The sequence below is a fragment of the Balaenoptera musculus genome, chromosome 7, assembly GCF_009873245.2.
Source record: "Balaenoptera musculus isolate JJ_BM4_2016_0621 chromosome 7, mBalMus1.pri.v3, whole genome shotgun sequence".
NCBI classification, from domain to species: Eukaryota; Metazoa; Chordata; class Mammalia; order Artiodactyla; family Balaenopteridae; genus Balaenoptera; species Balaenoptera musculus.
Window position 1 is genome coordinate 110,309,381 of NC_045791.1, and position 23,971 is coordinate 110,333,351.

The 23,971-nt window shown below is 42.2% G+C and overlaps 1 protein-coding gene across 45 annotated transcripts in view; it reads left to right on the plus strand.

Moving 5' to 3' along the window:
- Window positions 1–23,971, plus strand: part of LRRFIP1 (LRR binding FLII interacting protein 1) — a 146,965-nt gene that overhangs the window by 85,266 nt on the left and 37,728 nt on the right. For 9 of the 45 annotated variants that reach the window (XM_036857854.1, XM_036857863.1, XM_036857873.1 and 6 more), the window contains exons 3-12: window positions 775–792; window positions 4,122–4,169; window positions 5,791–5,835; window positions 6,460–6,510; window positions 9,477–9,515; window positions 13,069–13,122; window positions 15,370–15,432; window positions 17,535–17,612; window positions 18,988–19,032; window positions 20,191–20,256. The exons of 5 other annotated variants lie outside the window; for them this stretch is intronic. In XM_036857854.1, coding sequence (XP_036713749.1) covers window positions 775–792; window positions 4,122–4,169; window positions 5,791–5,835; window positions 6,460–6,510; window positions 9,477–9,515; window positions 13,069–13,122; window positions 15,370–15,432; window positions 17,535–17,612; window positions 18,988–19,032; window positions 20,191–20,256 — 507 coding nt within the window. 31 more of the 45 variants (XM_036857881.1, XM_036857885.1, XM_036857889.1 and 28 more) reach the window with 18 other exon arrangements.

The window sequence follows — 23,971 nt, forward strand, 5'->3', positions numbered from 1 at the left end:
TGTTGAATATATTGAGCTGTGCTCACCCACGTAGGACTAGAAGCACCAAGTCTCGAGTCTTGTAGTTGTGGCAGAGTCTTGGACGATGCCTGACTCAGTCCAAGTTTCGTTGAATGAATGAATGAACGGATGGGTGGAGTAGACATCTCAGTCTTACCTAGAGATTACTACAAAATTAGGATAAAGCTCTAGAGCAAACTAATGTGTCAAGGTATGATAATAAGCTTTTCAAATTTTTTTCACTTATATTCCAGTGATCACTCCATTTGGCTGGAATTTTCCTGGTATTCTGTTTGTATCTGTTGAATTTTCCACGTATTCTGCATGAATCAGAACGTGAAAGCCTCTGTCTTCACTCTTTGTGAATTTGACCAGTTGACTTTCCAATTAAATTTCTGTACTTTTTTGTTAAACTTTGATCACGGTGAAAAGAAATTTTAAATTGAAGATGGAAGTTCTTTTTCCCATTAACGGTAACAGGTTATGCAAACTTCTGCATTAGAATAGTAGCAGGATTCTTGTAGACTTGTGTGGACATGCCTGTGTTTCACCAACATATCTAAAATAGAATGTAAAATCTGTTATGAAATTACTGATTATTTCAATGAGACTTCAAGAGGTTTTTTTCATTCATATTTTACCAGTTTTCACCTTTTTTCCAATATGGCTTTTATTCATATTTCTAGGTACTTACAGAACCTTTCTTTCTGATGTTTATACTTCTGTAACTGGATTTTATATTTCTTTCCCAATTTCTTTTGCCCTCCTCTATAGATCTATCAGGTTCAAAAGGTAGGCTCTTCCTTCTTTATTTCCTAATTTGCATGTACTCTTTTTCCCTTGCCAAGGACCTGGTCACCTTTCAGAAATAACACCTTTGATTGAAAACTCATTGAAGTTCTTACTGCTTCTTTTACTGCTTTATTTATGAATCGGTTTCAACAAGAATGCTTAGGTCCCCACTTCAGCCCACACGCAAAGCAGCCGTCAGCATACATTTCTGTGTATTGAAAGCCTTTCCCATCTCCCTTTTCTCAAGAAATTAGAAAATTGTTTAAGAAGAAAAATTAACTCTAAGACAAAATAAAAATCACACCTCAGAATTTGGAAAACCTTTTGCAATCAGATATTTAAAAAGAAAGATTATCCTCTCATATAATTTTATTAGAAAGGGTTTAAGCTATCAAGGCATATTACCACACATTAGGAGATTATTACATACTGATTTAAAATCTGAGTAAAAAAAGAAAACAAGGATGTAACAGTAAAATCCAACAGCTTAAATAAAACACACCTGCCTTCTATCCCCAATATTCTCTGTTTCCTAGTATTTTGTAAAAGCAGCTGAGGTTTAGAAATAAATGCACTGAGCAGGCCAGACACAGAAAATAAAGAGGAAAACAACCCAGTCAGTGACTCCTGATCCAGCAATAACGAAGGAAGGAGTAAGCGGTGCCCTGAGAACTTACAGAAAGTGTTTACAGTGAGTCTTTCCCAAAAATGAATTGTTGTTACTTACGACACCTGTGATAGCTTCGTGTTTACAAATTTATTTAGTTTATAGATAAAGAAGAACTGTATTTGTCTTTGAGAGCAACTAAGAAAATCAAAACAAGGTGACTTAATTTCATAGGTTAGAACATGCCAACCCTTTAAACACCCTATATCAATAAATTTAAAATTCTGGTTTTGGATTCCTTTACCAGCTACAGTTCCAAATTGCCTTTCCTTCCTGCCCCCCTCACTCTGCATAACTACTGTCCCCCAGAGTGTTAAGAAACCAGTTAAGTAGGTGCCAGAATCTATTTGGACTTTGTTAGTTTATGCAGGGTCCACTTGGAAATGTATATTGAAGCTAGAGTTCCAACCCGTACATAGAGAATCTAGGTAAGAATTTCATAGGTAAAAGACAAGGCTGGGAACCATCACAGTATCCGATGGAGCAGAACATAATTGCCTAAAACCTAGACAAGGGATTCCTATCTGGTCATTTCCACTTTGATTCATTCCCATCTGGTGCTGGATCGAGATTATTTTCTTTTTACCAACTCACCAGGGATGCACCCGTAGAACTTTGTCAGGATGGTCATTTGTATACAAAGTACAACTAGAGGGAGAACAGGAAGCCCTCCATGGGAAAACAGATACACATTTTTATAATAAAGATGTGTCCAAGGGAGAGGAAGGCTTTCCTTGTCACTAAGACTCAGGAAACGGAAAAGGAAGCAGTAAGGCTCTGTTCCAGCCCATCAGCTACATCCATCACGGTTTTTCTCCTGCGGAATCAAAGCTGTTTCTGAAAGTCAAGCACTTCTTCATTCGTCTGGCTTTTGCTTCCTTCTGCATGACTCACTGGCTAATCATAGCAGTTTACATTTGCAATATCGTACACTTTCTAGAGTTTGCTGTGCTGCCACTGCTAGCTAACACCAGGACTACTCGTTAACCGCACTTATGTTTCCAAGGGTGTCCTCCCTCCATGAAATGGCATGGAGATGTAGCTGTAGAGTTACAGCAGCTGTTTATAAGGCCACCTGTGGACTCGAGGAAAGACTTTAAATACTGATTCTTATTTTTGTCCTAAAAAGAGCAATAGGTAGAATGCAGTATTTGATATGGGTATAGAATTGGCCAAAAAGGGAAATATGGAAATAGAAAATCGGATAACACAGACTTCTTTTGGAATTTACTTTTTGTCAATTTCTGTAGGCCCCCTCCTTTTTAAAAACCACATTTTCTTTCTGTCTTTATAATTAAGCCATGAGATAAAGGAAGGTTGATGGCATCAAATTTTCACATCTGGAATTTCACAGTGAGAATGGGGCTAACATGAATTGAACGCAGAATAGCTTTAAGCTGTTGCATTTCACTTAAACTGATGTTAAAACATGACTTTAGGAAGTGTTTACGTTTATTTCCTTTCTCGATTTACAGTCTAAGGAAAGGAACTTACAGAAAAAGATATGGCTTATGTGCTTTGGTTATTAAGGTTCTGTATTGTTTGAATTTTTAAAGCATTGTTAAATTCTCCCTCCTGATTTTCTTCTTCCAATTTTCTACTTGCTGCCACCTCTAAGAGAAAGGGGCAAGACCATCGAAGAGCCACATATATATTTTAAATCTGGCCGCCCTTCAAAATAAATGGAAACTAAACCAAACATAGTGGCCTGTTTTGGTAATTGTAAAACAATTTCAAAAATTGTCATGTACTCTAGCATCCAGTTTTTTTCTTCTGATTATAAGCTTTTCACGTGTAAGAGGAAAATCCCATCTGTGTCATACGATAGGGAGGTTTGGATGGTTGTTTCTTGTTTTTCTTATTAGAAATTGAGGGAAAAGTGAGGAGAACAGCAAAGCCCCATTATTTGAGAGTCTACCTGGGTTCCCACCTGAATTTGGAATTGCTGTATTTAGTAACAGTAGTAGCCACCCTGAATCTGCTTTTCTGTTTCCAACTTGGGCCATTGCGGTTTAGACAGGCAAGCTGAAAACATGGAGGTGTTGGCTAAAGAAAACACCAAGCAGAACTTTTCTTCCCTGGGCCAAGACCTCTTCTGCAACAGCCTACTTGGTCATCTTGCCATCAGTGGCATGTTATAAAGACGTCCACAGCCCAGAAATTCTCGAGGGCCTAAATTTAGCATGGCTATCAGATAGCTGGAGCAAGTGTACCAGAAATCTAGGGGCAGCACACCATTTCTCCCCCTTTCCTCTGGTGTTCTCACTCCTGTTGTAGCAAGACGGGAATGGCTTTGGCTTCTCTTAAATCGTGCTTTATTCCTGCAGTACACCTGCTCTGAAGGCATGGACAGCTTTATAGAGGGGCTTGAAAGCTGCTGGGCTCAGTTTGGATTCCTGGTCTCTCCGAGGCCACCCCCTCGTCCCAGGACTGCTTTGTCCTGGGCTCTCTCTCTTGTCTTCCCCGAGGGAGCGGGTCGGGAGGCTTCACAGGCTCACAGGCCGCCTGGGGGGCAGAGCCTGACCATGTGCTTCCCTGCTTTGCCTTGGCATGCTACCTTGACCCTGAGGCTAGGCAGCAGTTTGGAAATGCATGTCAGAACAGTGTCCTATGCGATTACCGTTGCACCTCTTGCCTGATTTTCTTTCCCTTCTGTCTGTAGAAATATTATGGGCTGGATACAAAGTGGGGCGACATCGAGCAATGGATGGTAGGCCTTGAATCTGATTTTTAAAAGCTTAAATAGTTTGTAATTGGATTCTTCCACAGTTTGATTACATGGCTAGATCCCTGTTGCCCCCTAATTTAATACTGAGCGATTTCCTGCTGGGCGTGCTTGCATCTGGCCTGGTTGTTTACGTCCCATGTGAAGCCTGGTTAGAAGGGGCCCTGGCCAGGCGTTGGTGTCAGGTCTGTTCAGTAGCAGCTGACTCCTGGAGCTTCCAGGCCAGCGTTTGTGAGGGTCTCCACCCCGACCATGACCCCGATCTCCTCTGCAGTGGACTCCCCACTGGGGACACTCAGGCTGGGCGTGTGCCCCCTGGCACAAGAACCTTCCCACGAGCATCCGGTCCAGCCAGCTCCAGTTGGAATCCAGGGGGACGCGTGATGCTGCGTTTCCTTCACTCACAATTGCAGTCAGCTGCCCAGTCACCCCATTCCAACCTCTAGACTTCGCTGCTGGGTACCCACCCCCACCCCCGTCAGCTGTGCCTGAGAATCCACTGTCCTCTGGTGAGAACATTCCTTTACCTTCTCACCCTGTTTCCTGGCACAACTTAGCTGTCCTCCTTAGTCGGTTAAGAGCTGGCCCGCCCCTCACGATACCCCTGTCCTTACGACCCTCCCAGGGGGAGATCTTGCCCCCTGGCGGGAGGTTCTAGAAGAGGGGGTATTCCAAGAGCTGTCCACTGGTCCCGAGGCAGCACGGCTTCATGCCTCCTCTCATGAATTCATCCACCTGAGCGCTCCCCACCTCTTCCTGTCCTTGTCACCTTGCTGACTGGCCTCATGGACATCATCACATACCTGTAGCACTTGAGAACCTGGCCAGTATGGAACTGTCCTATTAGATGTCCCTGACACATAAAATAATCTAAGGGAGCATAAGATTACCTAACATTTAGAGATCTGTGTATAATATAAAAGAAAACAGTTGTTGAAATATAAAGAACACACAATTCCTCTATTTAAAAAATTATTAACTTCAACCTCTGTTATGTGTAAACCATCATTCCAAGTTTATATGGCACCGGCAGATGTATGTTTATCAAATCGTAAGACAGAGTTAAAAGATGTGTCAGTGTTTTATATACCACTGAGAAAGAAAAAAAAAGTTGCTAATTATAATCATGAGCAACTTTGATGATAAGATATGCCCCGACTTCAGAGACGTCCAAATGCAAAATGGAGCACCTTAGAATGCACAAGATATAGCAGATAGGGTGGCATCCGTATTGGATCTCTTACGAAAATGATTTCTCTTCCGATTCCTGAAGAGAAGTGAGTAAGGTTTTGAATGTAAGAAGAAAAGTAGGCTGATTTAAATGGACCACATTAGATTCAGAAAAAATTAAGACCCTGCTTTTCACCCAATGTGCACTTGTTTTTAAAGCCAAAATGAAATATGCTGATTATTTGTGTGCTTAAGCCCCCCACCCACTTTTAGAAGAAAACATTTTCCCCCAGTGGTTTAATTGAAGCCTTTTAGCAAAAGCAAAGAAAATATTTGTTTGACATTTATATCAGAAATACTGTATTATGGAGTATCTAAGCCTTCTCCTGTGTCTGCCCCTAACCTTTCTGTGCTGTTTCCTCCGTTGCTTTGGTAGGAAGACAGTGAGCGCTACTCCCGTAGATCCAGAAGAAGCACGTCGGTTAGTACTGTGTTCATTCATTACCTCAGCGTTTTGACTGAAGTCTGATTTGCAGTGTTAATGGCTGAAATACATAAATTGTCTCTCTATCCATCTATCTATATGTATATACATCCATCTATAGATCTGTATCTATATCTATATCTTAATGATACTTATGAAAGAAATTAACTAACACTGATACTGTTACCTAAACAAAGACTGTGAACTCAGCTTTTAGCATTTTGACCTGACTTTGGTGAGGGGAGCGTGTTTGAAAATTTTCTGAGTATTAATATATTCATGACAGTTTTAGTGCTTTTTCGCTACTGAATACCCATGAATAATTTGCAGAGTAATATGCATTAAGCTACATGTTTGTAGGTTACCAGCAAAGTGAACACCGTCACTGTAATGAAATTAAAGTCGTGTTACCCAGAACCAGTCTTCTGTTAAACAGAGGTGCACAAACAAAGCCCTTCTGGCGAAAACCCAGGCTCACGTGCACTGAGATTTTCAGAGGGGCCTGATCTGCCCCCCTGCCATGTGTCGGGTCAGCCGCTTCCCTCTGAGAGCTGGTCATTGGTTTCTCTGTGTCTGTTACATCATCTCCTCATGGTTGTTTTCATCCTTCCTTTTTCCTAGGCATCTGATGAAGATGAGCGCGTGTCAGTGGGTAGCCGTGGAAGTCTGAGGGTCAGTAACCAGGATGGTTGAGTTTGCATGGTACAGTCTGCGTCCACGTTCCTGGCCCTTCCATCCCTGCATTCAAAGTTCTTGTTCATTATCCCTGTAGCCTTACATAGTCAGTATCTAACTAAGGTGCTTATTTAAAGTCTATTCAATGGTGGGATGTCTCTTTGTGATGTAGAGAGATTATTGCTAAGCGTAAGCAGTTTTGTTGTGTCTTCCTCCCCAGAGTGGATGTCCTCATTTCTTCATGTTGGTCCACATCACAAAACTGCCCCATTTAGAGTAAGTTGCCTCATTGCTAGCGTGGTGAAGGGGAGCATGAAGGCTCATTCTGTCCTTATGGAAGTCCACATGCTCCCCAGCAAATTGGAATCTCAGTTAAAGTAACTACAAGTTAAAGTAACTATTATTCAGTGATGTTTCCTATAGCTCCTTGAAAGCTGCTGTAGGCTGCCGGTGGAAAATTGGAGCACATTGAATCCATCCAGCCTGGGGCCTCAGGAGCCTTTCCTTTCATCAACTATAATGAAATCTCTTCATCACTGACAGCCTGATGGTTGATAAACACAAATACACGTTTTTCCTTAAACATTCCAAAAATCTTCATAATTATACTTGAAAACATGGCATGCTTTGGGAAGTGAAGTAGAGAAAAATGTGTTTTGCTTAGTCCTTTAAGTCAGTGAATTAATCTGAGCGTGTCGGTGTAGTTTACCACTGGATTAAAGCTGCATCTCTCTGCTGGTAATAATTCGGTCTCAACGCAGCCACTCCATTTTACGGAAGGACTTAATCACCGTGGCAATTAAATCGTGATATAACTCCTAGCCTTCTTATATACGCACCAAATGTACATTTAATTTAGCTGTTTATAACAATAAACTAGAAAGGTGATACAGTCAGCCTTCCATATACCCAGGTTCTGCGTGATTCAACCAATCACGGATTAAAAATATTCGGAGGGAAAAAGTCCAGAAAGTTCCATAAAGCAAAACTTGAACTGGCAATTATTTACATAGCATTTTACATTGTATTTACAACTATTCATGTAGCATTTACATCGTATTAGGTATTACAAGTAATCTAGAGATGACTGAATGTGTACAGGAGGGTGTGCGTAGGTTATATGCAAATACTATGCCATTTTATATAAGGGACTTGAGCATCTGCAGATTCTGGTATCTGGGGGGGTCCTGGAACCAACCCCCGCAGATACCGAGGGATGGCTGTACACTGTTGCTTTGCCATTAACAATTGTCATTGTCCTGAAAGTGCCAAAAGCATATCCATCGTGGTTTTGCCGGAAAGTTACGGTTCAAAGGTGAAGTCAGTTAAAGAGCTTCCTTGCTATTTGAAACTTTCTCCTTAGCCATGTAGTTGTAACTTCCTTACATGCCCTCTGACATGATTCACGCGAGAGGAAGTAAGATTTATGTAACCCAAACATTATCAATGCAAAACTCAGTTTGCAGAATCTGTAGACAAGGGTCAGAAATTATAGCTGTCCAGCAGGCGCAGGAGGAGGTCGGGTCCTTGAAACCAAGTGAAGAAGATACCTTTTCCAGGAGAAGGGGAGTGATCATGTGAGCACAGGACTCACATGACCATTGGCCAGGACGTCAGTGAGCTTGACAAGGGCACTTTTAATGGAAATAGTGAGGGCAAAACCTGACTGTTTTGGTCTCAAGAGAGAACAGGAGAGAGACTGGAGAAAGAACCCAAACTCTGTTTCAAAACAGCATTTTCCATCTGCGATCCTCCTTGAAATTGTATTCAAGATTTTGTTTGTACTTGCATTTTTCTGGGAAAATAATCTGTCACTTTCTTAAGATTCTCAGAGGGTTTCCTGGTCCCAAAGAGCTTAAAACCATTGTATTATTAGTGGTTGTTTGGGTGTTTATAGCATTTATTTCATTTTCAACGATTTTAACCAGAAATGAGCTAAATTTCTGTGCTGGACACCATTCTTTGCCAAGATACAAGCCTATTTGTTTTAGGATATAAAAGTTTATGGAGGAGCTCCACAATTAGGGTGCTAAGTAAGAGACGGGGAGAAGGTGGAAAGTCAGCAGTGGATGGGTTTTCGTCGTTAGCCGGCTGGCGTGCTCCCCTGCTCTTTCCCGTGATGCACTTGATCTAAAGAAATAACTCTCTTTAAAAATCACAGACCTTGAGAACTTGGATCCTGGGGATAAGAGTCAAACTTTCTAATTTTTACAGACATAGAACAAGCCCAGAGCAGCGAGGAGGCCTGCTCAGGGCCAGGGTCCTGTGACAGCATCAATCCCGAAGCCCCTCGGGGGCCCGGAAGTGGCCTCTCCTGGTTGGTGGGCGAGCAGGGTTCCCCTCTGCGCCTCCCCCGCCAGGGGGCTCATCTCATTCCATCTCTGCGTAGGGCCAATCTCTGCTGTTTTTCATATTTTAATATTCGGAAATCTTTCGTTTGCAAAGTTCAAAGACCCTATCTTTTATCTCTTGACTTTCTCAAAATACAGGCCCTCTTCACTCCACTGACAGTGATGATAAACCCTTAAAAATGGAAGAAAATTTTTTTTCTAGCGTTTGTATGGACATTCTCAGAAAACCTAGATTTAGATACCATAAGTACTTAATTTTCTTTACTTAAAAATTGAGAGTGACACATCTGTTGACCTTTTGCCTAATGTAAATAGAATGTTTCAGGTAGAGGAGGAGAAAGGATTGCTCAGACTGCTTCAGATTCCATGAATTAGAGCAACATCTACCGTGGAAGTTTTATTTAACGCTAATGGATTTTATGGTGATGCTAACGTAATTGCATTTGTAAATCCACACGAGATCCTAGAAGTCATGAAAAAAACTTAATTTCATTAAGATTTTCAAGATTGCCTGTTTTTTGTTTTATGTTTCTGTTATGCCTTACGTAGCTTTTTAATTGATTTTGGGCAACTCCTTTCTGTTGTTTTTCTCTTCCATCCCTCCTCTGACAGTCGCAGCCTGACTTGGAGTACGGGAGTCCCTACGCTTGGGTGAGACGGTTGGGCAGACGTGTGACCTGATCCTAATAGTGTTGCGTGGGAGATAATAACCTGTGGCGTTTCCACTAATCTCATGAGCCTTTGTACACCTTTGTTTGAAAAGACACACATGCCACGCACCTGTTCTTACCTGGGGACTGAGAGCCGGAGGGCAGGTGCACACACCACAGCGAGCTCTCTTCTTCCCAGAGCCTCCTGGGTACAGCTCTGACCCTCATGGGCGGGTCTGGGACCCAGGTGTCGGTGCTTGACCATCTCCCTCTCCCGGCGGCCTCTGAGCACCGTTGTCTGCCAGGCTTTGGGGTAGCAGCTGCAGACACCAGATGGGAAAGATGGTGTCTTCTTCAGGGAACTCAAATCAGATCAAGAATTCCCAAGCCTCTACATTTCCTTTAAGAGATTGAATTTAAAGTCATTTTATCTAATGAAAAATTTATTATTTTCTAATCTGTATCCTTTCAAATTAAATGTCCCAGGTGGCTCTTTGGCCAGAAAGTGCTCTTTGAGAAAGACCCCAAATCCGGTAACAAAAACGAAGCCTTTAGATTTAAATTCAGAATTTCCCTTCTTACATCCATCTAGAAGAGTTTGTACGCCTTATGCTTTCTGAAAACCTGTAAACTTAAATTACACTGAAAGGAAGAAAAATGTAATCTCACCAGCATTAATCACACTCAGCATTATAGTGACTCAGCACTGAAATTATTATAGCGGATTATCCACTTCTTCGCTTGAAGGACTTTTTCCAAAAGGATTTTGTGCTTCATTCATTCCATTGCACTGAAAAAATATCTAGCAAACTCCGGTTTTTAAAATATATTTTTACCCTTAAGATGATAGTTAACAGGACCACACATCGGTGCAGCACGCTGGTCCCCGGAGTCTCCCGGTGAGGCTGCTGTCCTCCTCTTTAAAACTAAATTGAGTGCATCGGGGATTGCACTTCAGCGCTGTGATTTTGCCTTTCTTATTTTGTTTCCCATCTCTAATGCCCTTGAAGGTGCTCTGTCTTTTGACTCAGTAGAAGAATACCTAAAACTATTCATTAAAATAATAACAGTTGCCTTTTGCATGGTCACGCGTGAAGTTGGTTATACTTTGACAGCACTGCATGTAGCTGTTAGCATTCTGACTAATCACAAGCTACCATTAGAATAATTGGTTTTGATGGGACATTTATTCTTATATCTTGCTTATCCTCTTTTAGACAGTGCTGATTGGTGAATGTCTTTATTTTGTTCTCTCTTAGAGCAGTGCTTCTCAATGTTACTATATGTAAGATTCACCTGGGGAACTTGTTAAAATGCATATTGCCGGGCCTCTGGGTATTCCGATGTCCTAGGATGGGAAGCGCGCCCCGTGCCCAGGATGCAGGTGGTCTGAGGAGTGTTGAAAAAAAATTCTGTAAAACAAAGCTAGGTGAACATCCGAGACCTGACTTAAGATGAAGGTGATATATGCCTTCTGTGGACTTTTTATTCTAATGTTGTTACAGTTAATTTTCAACTCTCCTTATTACCCTCTTATGCCACTAAAAACAGCTCCACCCATCTGAATTCAACACAGAAAAACTACCCAAGAGGAGAAAGTTGGTGTGTTCTTTAAGAAGGTCAAAGTACTTCTCACTACAGAGATGTTGTTGGTGAGGTCTACAGATTTGGGAATACGTCGTAGGGATACATTCTCTATGACAGAGTTTCATTACAACAGAAAAGTGTGGATGTTCCACAAAGCCTTCAAAAGAAGGGTTTTTCCTGCATTTTCGTGGAAGCCCAGAAGAGAAGGGGACAACTGAAGGAGGGCATTTGCTCTCCCAACCTTCACCCACCCTCTGCTTTACGCTGCAGGCTAAATAAGAGAATGAGAAGATCAAAAAGGAAAAATCCATCTACAGCAGTATGTATTTTATAAGCAACAGTGGAAAGCCAGAGGGTTTATATATGTAATACATTTTTCTTCCTTATTTATTAGCAAGGTAAAAATCATCTAAAATTGATTGATGTTAGCCTTCAATATTATTTTTTTCCAGAAACTAGCTTCTAAACAGATATCAAAGGAATAAGACTGAGGTCTGAAATATACAAGTCCTTGACATGCAAGATTATTTCTCTCGAGAGAGAGAAAAAAAGGAAATTAGACTGAATAAAATTCCTGCCAATCTCCAAAGGTTTTTTACTATCAAATTTATTTCAGAAATGTTTTAATGTACTCATAGTTTTAAATTTTAATTTTGAAGGATTTCTACATACTCTTTTTCATTTAGAAACTTCAAATAGACTTGCTTTTGAATTGTAACACAAGTAAGTACACAGTTTTATAGTCAGGGTTTCATGAATCTGGATTTATAATCTGCCTGGAAATCCATATATTTATTCTTCATCAACGTCACAGCTGCATAATATGTGCTGAACCGTCTCCCCTCCCCCGAACTTTTAACAAGGAAACGTATCCTGTCCTTCCTCAGTACCTAGCACTTACCCATACAGTCAGCACTGATCTGGGCACTCATTTTAATCAGCTTTAATCCTCACAATGGCCTTGTAAAGTATTTATTACCATGCATGTTTTCACAGCCAAGGAGGTAGAGGTTCCAGTGGATTAAATAACTTGCCTAAAGTTATATGACAAAGCTTCTACTTGGAATCTGGACTCAGGTCCACGATCCCCTGGCATCTCCTTCCATTTTTAGCAGTTGTGGGGACTGCTCCTCCTTTTTCTGTCTCAGGAGCTGGTTATGTCCCTGACACTTGGCAGCTCTTATCTTGAATCAGCAGAAATTTCCTTATAGATGAATGAGAGCAGTTCTAGAGCCTGAGCTTTGGCTGGGAATTGGAAAGAGAAGGGAGACAAGCATATGCTTAACTTAATCCTTTTTTTTTCTGGAGAACAAATTATGAAATCATGAAATATGTGCTCAGATTTCACTTTGAAAAATAAAGTAAGAGGACTGGATGAATGAAAAACTGATAGGATATACTGCCATGATAGACATTTTTTCCGTGATGAACGTTTGCATTTAATTATAAATTGAGTAGAAGCTCTCTCTGCATCTTCTGGATACAGCTTCATAATGAGCCGTGGTTTTTAAGGACTTCCTGCTGAACCAAGAACCAAAGACGAATTGACTCAGGTGGAGGTTATCAGCCCACGTTGCCTGGCATCCAGGCTCCTCACAGGCTGGGGTTCCCGCATCACCAGCACAAAACTGGAACCAAAAACTGCCGAGGAAAGCAAGTGCACCCAGGCCCGTGCGCCTCACTCCATGGGGACTTGGCATTTCCTCCCGTCCCCGAGTGAGTGCCCCCTAGTCACCAGTGACACTAAGAGGGTGATGTGATCCGCCGACGGGGCTGGTCTCTCCCGAGCAGATCAGGAGCGTGGAGGCAGCGGGGGGGCCTGCCGGGGTGTGTGCTACCCTGGCCGTGTCCATCCGCTGCACTCCAGAAACTCACTTTATACCCGGCTAATTCTTCCCTGCTGATCTGTACCTGTGTCTGCGTTTGTGTACTGATGTCCGTTTTTCTCCTTTTCTTCGCTGAAACAGACAAATGGTTATGATGGAGAATTATCACAGCCCCTGAATAGAAGATCTGGCAGGGTTAGTAAATTTGCATGACACGAAATTCAAACAGGCTGCTGCAAAGCTTTTTTAAAATATCGCTACATTTAGCTTCTTTGGTTCTTTTCTGTGTTATAGTAGTTCTCTGTGTGTGTGTGTGTGCATGATAGAAATGAAAGCTAATGTTTTTCAGTTGGTTAGCAATCTTAGACTGTTCATCTTCTAACATTCTAACTGTTAAGGTAAGAGATCGACATTGAAAGGAATCTCTTAGGTATTAAAAGGTCGAATTAAGTACTAGCTCCTTCATTATCTTATTGCCCTGGGTGGATGTGTGTAATGTGCATATGAAGTGTATTCCACCCGCAAATATACTTAAATTCAACATTTCCACTGTTGTCCACCTCTCATTTGTAATTTCAAAGACGCGTGCCCTAGAGCCTGTGTTTTGCTGAACACTGATGCTCGCAGTGGTCATAGCTCCAGGGCAGGAAGCAGAGGGACGCTGTCCAGGGGGAGAGAGAAGAAGAAATGAACCGATAGCAGGGCCGTCAGGAAGAAGTGGGGGAGGTCTCAGCGTTTACCAAGGAGGTCATTGGGGATTTCAGATGGTTAAACCAGATACATTATAATTCAGTTTCCTGACCTGCTGCAGATCTCTTATACATTACATTATCTAAAATCTTCCTGTTCCTGCATTTGCTTCATTTATTTTCTTGTAGTGATAAATTTTACTAGCTGTATAAAACAGTATTTCTTTTCATTTGCCTTAATTATATTAAGCAATATCATATATACGTTTAAATTATATTTTCAGGTTTCAAAGGTTTAACGGGACACCCTCTTAGCGTTCTGAAACTGGCTAGTCTGGTTTTACCTTCTCGTTCCTATTAAGGATTGCATACACTTCTGTTTCAGCTAAGCTCTTCTCGTTCCAAACTAAAAAATCCTCCCAGTTTAAAGGCTGTGTCTTCCTATTTATGTTGCCTTTTGCACTGACAGCCGTTGGACTTTCTCAAGCTCTGTTATGTTTTTCTTTAAGGTGATACAGCACTCCGGGGACAGAAGCAAGCAACATCCATTCCGTTCTTACAGGATGTGGACAGTTTTGCTTCCTGTGCTCAGCGTCCCTGAGGGCTGTTTAGTGCTGGCTTTATAGGGCAGGAGCTCTGACGGCTCCCCACTGCTTGTTGGGGTTAAATTGACTAGTTAGTAACTTTTCACCCTACATGCGTAGTTTCACCATATCGATCACAAAGAATCATAGTTCAGAGTTGGAAGTTACTTTAGAAGTTCTTTAGTCCAACTTCTGCCCAGTATTACATTCTTCTCTAGAACATCCCAAACATGTAGTTGCCAGCATGTTTGTGACCATACAAGGTGGCATCAAGCTCTACGTTGTACATATATCCATATATTTTAATCTTTGATTTTTACGTTGAAACGGTAGAAGTGTGCCTTATGGTTTAGTTAAGAGTAAGTAATGCCTCTAGAAATCAGACACAAAAGAACTTGATTATAAAACTGTTCACCACAGAGTGAAATTGGATATAAAATTGATTTAATAAATAATCGAGAAATACTGGGTTGGCCAAAAAGTTCGTTCGGGTTACAAAAACCCAAACAAACTTTTTGGCCACCCCAATATAACGATTGAAGGACCAAGTAACGTACTTCTAATGTAGCATCTTATATAGGAGCAGAAAACTCCAGGAACAGTGTAAGGATGGGCTTGGAGAAAAATTGGATGGGAATGAGAGATTTCATAGACGTCGGAAGTACCAGTCTGGGGGCAGGAACAAGATGGCCAGACTGATGATGTCTGTTTCCTCCCTGGAGCTTCAGGGCTGAGCTGTAGCCCTCAGATGTCTGGGCTGAGGAAAGAGTGAAAACTGTGCAATAAATGGAATTTTAGTTACCTAAGAAGAGATGTCATACGGAAAGTCTAGACTAAGAGGTTATAGATGGTCCATCATGAGATTTAGTAAGGAATTACAAATAATAATAGCTAAATTTAAATATAAATAATTAAATAATGATAATAGTTAAATCACACAACCTCACTGAGATATTAACACTGAAAAGTAAAACACAGCTTAGAACCCCTAGTGGTTAAGAGTTTCTGCTGTAGTAGAGGGTATCAGTTCTCTAGCTGCCTCGGCATTCCTGGAGTACTAATACTGGTTTGGTTGTGTCATTCCACATTTGCCTTTTGACTGGGACAGGTGGTGCTTTGGGGAGAGTAAGGAAGTGCTCATCACTTACCTTGTCTTCTTTGCTGCTCAGAATTCCAGCCACGGCGGTGACAGCAGATTCTCTACTTTGTCATCATCCAGAGAGGACACCTTGGTTGGTTTGCATTTAAATCTTTCACATCCTCTCTGCAGAAACTACAGGTTTTGTAGCATGCAATCCTGTATGTGTAAATTCCACTCTCTTTTCTCTTTGTCTATTTTATGAAGTTTCATTTGGATAACTGTTAAAGTCCATTTTGGGGTGGTAATTAACATGATATATTTAATTCGGATTTAGCCCACTCTCTTGCATTTGAATTCAGATTCAAATGTTTGAATACAAATTGTGGTGTTGAGTTAGGTACGGTGAAAGAAAGTATGTGGCTGTCTGGTAGTTGGGATTAATCAAAAGGGAAAGAAGAAAGCCCTGAAATTCTTTCCTTGAGAATTCTTGAAAGCAGAATTACTTTGCAGGGTACATGCATACTTGGGGCAATTTCACAAGGATGGAATAGACTTGGAATGAAAATCAAATCAAATCCAAACGTCCACACAATAACGTTCCTTCCCATACTTTAAGAACATACACCAATCTTGATAGGCAAATATTTCTCAATTATTTAAGAGCCCTAATAGGTAAGGCTTGTTTATCCTACCTAGGTGAGATTTGTATTCACTCAGCAAACATTAGGGAACTAGTTTAGGTAGGAAAGTCACAGAGACAAGCAGGTGAGTTAGGTCCTCTGGAAGCATTTACTTCTAAAACAGAAGACAGACCCCCTCACCCCTCACACTAGTGCAGAAACTGATTTTGGCAGGAAGTGTCATAACGAAGAATGTCAACTGAATCTTAAAGAATACGTAGGGGAAAAGAAAGAATAAATAGAAACTAACCAGCTAGAGCCACAGTAGTCTAACTCCTAGTCCTTCCTTCGTCCTCACCCCTGTCGTGCCTCATCCCTGCCCCCAACTTTCTACTCCTGCTGCGTGGGGAGGGCGGAAGGGGGCGCTCCAGACATTGCCGAAGCTCCTCCCTCTTCCCAAACTCCCACCGCTGCCCCCCATAATAACAAATACTCCAACCCTTCCTTCCCCTAGTGTGTGAATTCTGACTGAATATAAGATCAACTGTAAGCACCAAAGGATTGGTGGGTTTTGACGCCTTGAGTTTTTTGTGTATCGTGTGCATTTTCTTAATTCAGCGGGAGATTTTGCTGTTGAAAAGGGCACTTCGTCATTCAGAAAACTTTACTTCCAAGCTTAGATACTTTCTGTAAAATAGAACATGGTGTTAGTTATCTAATACTTGGATGTGAATTATTCACCAAAATTAATTGACAAAATGGCTTCTACCCGGGCATTCTCCCAACCACTGGAACAAGTTTCAGGGTTTGTGTTCAAATATTAGAAACTTTCTCCCTGCCCACCCCAGGATTCCACTTGCCTGCCCCTCAGGTCATTCTGGTGCACCTGATCCAAGGCATAGGAACGATAGGCACAAGTTACGGGATCTCGAAAGGATGGGGAAATGTCTTAGGGTGCCACCAAGTTACCTCAACAGAACTACTTCATCCCCTTCAAGGGCTGCCCTGGGTTTGTGTGATCAGTAGAATACTGCTGACATGGCAATCTGAAGCAGCTAGCCTCCTCTTCAAGGGTCCTTTAATGTGGATAGAACATTTTATTTGGAGAAACGGCTAATTTATATAGTAGTATTCCCCAGAAATCTCGTATAGACTGTTGGTCTCAGAAATGTACCACTGATTCTGTCATGTCTTCTATGAATCCTGAACACATGTGCGTTGTGTAAATACCTAACCAAGCCCGAGATCATCTCCAATGAAATATTTTATCACATAGAATAGAGGTTACTGTCTCTGCAAATTCCTGATTTTGAGTTTTTCCCACCAAACTGTAAAAATTAGAATCTGCATTAGAAAGACCTTCAAAACCCCACTGACCTTGCTGTCAGTTCAAATTAATGAAACTTGTTTTTACCTGTGTGTAGACTCACAAGTCCTAATTTAGTCCCAGGTAATAGTTTTGTCAGTTAACTGGACTGTCTTTATTTCCTTCCCCTCATTCTCTCTTCCCCGCAAGTGCATGTCTTTTACGGATCTTGTTGCAGAAGTCAATTTCGTGTGAATTGATGATGCCTTTGAGATGAAATGAAGCTGTGAGCCTTTTTCCCCTCCGGCCCGTTTTCTCTGATTACAGGGACTTTCCTGCTCCGACTTCGGGCTTCTCAGTCGTGGCCTTGCTCCCAAACCCCTGTCTGCCCAGAATGGAAACCGGGTCTGTCCTCCTCCTTTTCACATCATTCTTCCCTCTTCTTTCCTTCTGCTGTCACTTGACTTGCTGATTAAATGGACGTGGATGCTTCAACCTCCTCCATGTGAAGTCCAAAGAGCAAAGCTTAGTAGATGTTTCAATTGGCTTGACTAACTGGCTAAGACTTTTCTCATCCTTTTAGAGCAAATCAAAAATAATTTAAGACCTTATATTTTTTTTAAAAAAAGGAGTTTAGGAAAAAGGAGGCTCTATTAAATGTATATTTTCAAAAGCTCAAGTCCAAAAAATTGGTCTCTTGGGTCTCTCCTCCTTTTCCAGCAATTGTTCCCCATTTGGGGTTTCCTTTGTTTTTTTAAAAAAACATTTTTCTCCTGTAAATGTATCCAGGAAGCAATTTGGAAGGCTTTTGTGTATAATCTAACTCCTCCGTCTTGGAAAGTGGGGAGAACGGCGTTATTTCTCTGACTCGCTCTCCGCTGTGTTTCCTGTTTGTACAAGGCCGTCCCCGAGGTGCTTGGCCTTTTTAGCTCCAGGTATAGGAGTCCTGTTCTCGTAGGAGGAGGTCGGAGGCCGAGCTCCAAGAACACATCACGTTATGGAGGTTGAACTGCCACCTCCCTGCATCGTCCTGTCCCTTGCGTTGATGAGTGATTCATCCCTGTTCCTGCATGTTCCCTGACCAGCTCGTGGGCCCCCTGCCCTGGGATCTCCGTGGCCTCTGCCAGTAAACAGGTTATAATGCTATTCGGAGGTGAGGCTCAGGTCACACCAGCGAGCTGCCCTTGTGTTCCAGCACACCCCGCACAGGCTCCGTCTCTGTTCGGGTGTGGGTTCCCCTGTGCCAGAGGCGTGCCAGCCCTGGGCAGCTGAAGCCCCCCTACAGCTCCTTTGCATCTTGGAGACTGTTGGCTGGGATCCTCTGATAGAGGCAAACAGGCTATTCCTGCCGCACCGTTCTGTGGGGAAGTCTGTGTATTAACACCCCCAAGTGCTTTCTTCACCTGGGATTTTGAGTCGTGGGTTTGGGCTCTTGCTGGTGTCGTTGACGTTGTCACCATTCTGTCTCACTCCCCGACCCTTTCTTCTAGGAACGCCTGAAAAGAGATGCCCAGAAAATAGACATATTTCAGAGGTTCTGGGGAAGTTCACTATTTTTAAAGTTAAAAGTCACCTCATGTTTATTTTTCTTGTAAATGTGGATTTCCATCTATCAGAGTTATTGAAGGCATGGTGCCTTTGTGGACTTCTTTTCCTTCTAACAGTCGTACAGTAACTTGGCTGTCATGATCACCAAAAGCATCATGATTACCTTGTCACTATTATTTGTTGCTGTTTTTTTCAAGGGTTTAAAAACCTGCCATTTGCTTTCATCCTCCAGCCATCCTATATGTACGGCGCTGCCCGGCCGGCTGGGAGTTACCGGGTGCGTGTGCTTCCCACAACCCCTTGCCCGCTCCTGCCCCCTCCGCCCATCTCCCCCACAACCCCCCCACCCCGCGCTCCGCCTAACCGCCCCCCCCCGCCCCTCAGCGCGCATGCGCGCCCCTCCCCCACCGAACACCTGCTCTGAGTGCGGTGGGCTTACCTGTTTGCAGCCCTTCTGGGGGTGAATTACCCCTTTATGTGGAGCTTACACTTGCAGCCCCCTTTGGCCAGATCTGGAGTTTATTTCTCCCGACAGTTGACAATAGCTGGGGAAGACACGTGTTTGTATAGGATTGTTAGGAATAAAGTATTGGCAACATTTACTCAATCTATTGGCAAAAAGAATGATAGCTTTTTATTGCTTTGGTAACCTTAACAGATATTAATCCATTATGTTATATTATCTTGGAAATTTCCAGTTTTAAATACCAGGTACTTACGCCCTGCAGGAAACTTAAGTATTCAAAGTAGCTATACTCTTATTGTTAATAACTTTCTGAATTTCCATCAGATTGCACACTTATGAATTAGATGTATAACTGGTCCAGCAAACCCGCTGTGTCCTCAAGGAGAAATAGGGAAAATTAAAGTTCCATTCATGGTATTGTAAGCTCCTATTTACCCTCAGTGATTAATTGCATAGGATTTTCAAGTTAATGAAATGTTTTGTTCTCTAGTTAGCAATTCTTAAAGAATTTTTAAATAATTGAGCTATAATCAACATACTATTTTTATTACAAAGTCACTTCATATTGGAGTAACTTTCTAAGCATCAACTGTGAGGATGCCATGAGAAAACTCAGGATATTTGAACTATCTGCTCGTATTAAATCTAGATTAACAAGTTTTTACTTAGCAAAGAATATTTTTCAGAGTCATAGATTTAAAGGATCTATTGGAGATTCCATTGCATGCCAGTTGGTTGACAGCAACTAAAACTTCTCTCTCTTGGACTCTTGCACGACCCTGTTTTTTTGCTGCACAGTCTTTGCCTATGGAGGTGGTTTTGAGCCTTTCCTGCATGTCTTGCATTGTGATGTTTTTCAGGACGTGTTCCTGGCATGTGTCACTCTTCCTTAGCTTACATTTCAGTGTTTCCTGGGTGCCGATGGAGAGAGGAAAGGTGCCTTGTCCTTACAGTCTGTTTTCGTCACAGGCGTCTGTGTCGGATGAGAGCAGTCTCGGTGGGGCTCGGCGGAGCAGTGCCTGCGGTTCCCACGCTGTAAGGCACTTTCGTGTTTCCCGAGCTTTCTGCTGCATGACCCTGGGGTGACTCTCTCAGCACAGCCTCAGCCCTGGGAGATAACTAACCAGAGTTATAGGGAGGAAACACTGTCTCATCCCAGTTTTCCATGGTAATAAGGGTCATGGATAACGTAAGTCATATAGCCTTTGGTGGTTAGTTTAATGTCCTCACTCATCAGTTTATGTTGAGGTCAAAGGGAAAAAGATTCATCTTAATTGAGTTTCATCTTCTCTTTCCCTGCAACAAGGGGATGAAGTGATCTTATAATAATAAAAGGAGTCAAAGAGTCAAAAGGGAATTCAACAGGCCACAAATTATTCTCACCTCTGGATGATCGAGGAAGATGAACAAATTTAAGGACTAGAATATTACCCATAAGGAATTTCCTTTTTTTATTTTGTTGTCTTTTCACCTCTTTGAAGGATTTGAAGTGATAGGGTTTCTCAATAAAGGTGCAGTAGTTGTACAAGAAATACTTGTTGAATGAAAAAGACGAGTGAATGAGTGAAGGATAAAGGTAGACAAAATGGGATCAGCCCATGGAAGTGAGGAAACTGGTTGACCTGTCCTGAGGACCAGTTGAAACTGGGCATAGGACCCAGTCAGCCCTCCCTAGGGGCAGATGCTTCTGCATCCTGAGGCTCCTGCACAAATCCTAGAAAGATGCATCCACGTCCCACATGAACTATGATGGCTTAAGAAATACTTGAAAGTGCTTTTATAATTTTGCTTTTGGAAGTAATTGACTACTTAATTAATTGGCTAAATGATCCAGCTTTATGATTTATTGTATTTCTCCAGTCATGAATATTCAGGAATTCTTATGAAGTAAGCCAGGGTAGCCTACAGTTTTCTTCAGAATGTAGTTTTTATAAATATTAATTATAATAATTGATGTAACGTGAGTTTTAAAAAATTTTTATTGGGGTATAGTTGATTTACAGTGTTGTGTTAGTTTTAGGTGTACAACAAAGTGAATCAGTTATACATATGTCCACTCTTTTTTAGATTCTTTTCCCATATAGGCCATTACAGAGTATTGAGCAGAGTTCTCTGTGCAATACAGTAGGTCCTTATTAGTTATCTCTTTTATACGTAGTGGTGTGTATGTGTCAGTTCCATGTAACATGAGTTTTTGTTGACATCTAATTGAACACTTGCATTGAACAATTTTATATTGCATAAAATTTTAATGCAGTGGAACCCGCTATATTAAGTCTTTTTCCCAGTTCTTAAATATTTTTGTAGGCCCTTAAAAAGCTCATAAACCATACCTAATGGATGAAATAGCTCAGGCCTATAGGACGGATAAAATGCAACTAAATGATTTTCTTTCATCAGTAAGAGGCAGCAGCCTAATTCTTTAAGAGAATGGATCTTCCCAAGCACCAAAGCAGAAATTCTGATGTCTGGCGGGATGTACGTCTCATAGATTCTCTTTACATGTTGCCTCTGTAGATGGACTTTTTCAAGTAGCTGATTCCTGACCTTTGGGGCACTGTGACAGGCATCGCTGATTGCTCTTTTGTGTAGCAGTTATTTGGTGCTTTAAACCCTCCTGTAGGAACTGCCTGGGCGGTATGGCTTTAGGGAGTTAGGAAGTAAAAGGTCTTCTTGTCCCGACAGCAGAATGCCTAAAATAGGGCTCACGTCCCTGGTCTCACACCAGACCGAAGAAATAAAAGAGAATCAAAAGACATTTTTTTTCTGCACCTAACACTGCCCTCTCTTGCAGAAGGAGCACAGCATGCGTTTGCTGGATTAAATGGGACAAATTGAAACCCGGGGTAAAATCCCTCAGAAGAGATCTCTGGGCCATCAGCTGTGTGCCAGCCACAGATCAGCAGGCCTAGTGGGAGGGAAGGTTCACTGACCCCTCATCCTTTCCCATCTCCGCCCCACCCCCAGCCCTCAGGATAGCCCTGCACGGGGATGCGGAGTTCCCCACGCCCAGGAATGCTGTCTCCCCAGGCTCTCTGTGCAGCTAGGAGCTGTGGCCGCTGACAAATACACATACAAAAATGTGAGGACACTGTGCCTTGTGGGTCCCTCCTGTCCTGACCTGTAGTACTGTGAGCTGAGTCCAGGCTGACCCCAGGCCTGCCCAAGACAGTCCTGAGCCCACTTTCAGAGACTTGTCCCCATCTCCATTCTCCCAAGAAATTAACCTCAGACACAGTATGTGTTTACAATTAAAGGACTAATTACAATTACAGTTAAATGATTAAATGACTAGTTCTTGAAAGTAGAACGGTTTTGCTTCAAAACCTTTCTATTCTGTACCTTCCTTACCATTAGTAAGCTGTGTGCATGTTGTAGGAAGGACTCTTGGCCGTGTGTGAAGTGACCTTCTTAGTTCTGACCCTCTGGGAAGCGGTCATCACCACCGATGCCACCTGGTCCAGGAGCCGTGAAAGTTGTTTCTAGCAGAAAGTGACAGCTTGAGAAAAGCCCAGCTTGTATTCTCTTGCATAATCCTCAGAACCTGTGTGGTCAGTGTCTCTACTTCATGACATAGATGACAAGATATGTAACTTTCGCAAGGTCTCATGGCCGATAAGAGATGGACCCTGGACTCAGATCTTGCTGTTGAGTAACATACTTCAGTCCACATTAGCCACGCTGACTCCAAAGTATGGGCGACTCCAAAGGTGCCACATGGACCACAGTGACACAGACTTTACACTTATTCTTTTCCACATGATCAAGTCAGATCAGATGATTTGAGACTCAGGAGTTGGGGAAACTTGGGTCAGAGATAAACCGTATTAACAACCATCTGTCATATCTCAGCACCGTAAACCAGGACTCGAATGACATAGGATACAGTAGGATTTGTCTACAGGGTGAAGTTTTCCTCTCTCTTGTATCAGCAAACCCAAAGGCGAAATACTTCTGCTTTAAAGTGCTGACGTTAGGTGTTTTCCTCTATTTTGAAAAATAAAGCTAAAAGGTGAGGCTAGTAATGCTGGTAGATTTCTTGTATGTGCCATACGTGGCAGTGATTCTTACACACAGTGTATGTATAGCTGTATTATCTGTGCATCTGAAATAGCATCTTGCACCTAAGTGTAAATACACAATAAATATTTATCCAACATAGGAATGAGTCCAGGCAAGATGGGTCTGGGGAATTTGCTCATCTTGACCAAGGCTATTTACAGCCTAAACTTGAAATGATTCATTCAACAAGTATTTCTCAAGTACCTACTGTGTGCCAGGCCTCGTCTGGTCGCTGGGGATTCTGCAGGGAACAAAATAGACACAGACTCTGCCCTGGGGAATTCCACTCTGGTGGAAAAACAGGCAAACTAAACGATGGTATTTACGATAAGGATCACGAGCGCCCCTGAAGTTTTGTGGCCCCATATAATTTGCAGTAGGAATGATGCCCGCGGGTCTCCAGGGGGCCTGGGGGCGGGGAGAGGACAGTCAGCACAGGCCTCTCAGACCAGCTTCTCAGTCTGCCAGTGTCTGTGGTCCTAAATGGTGTTCAAGTTCCGCCTCCCCTCACCCCCTCTCCCCCGCCCTGCCTTGTTCAAGAGGAAGGTAAGATTTTTTTTTTAAGGTCTCATGAAGTGCTTTTATTTTATGATTTTTTTCAGATATGTACCTACTTTTTTTAAAACATCTTTATTGGAGTATAATTGCTTTACAATGTTGTGTTAGATTCTGCTGTATAGCAAAGTGA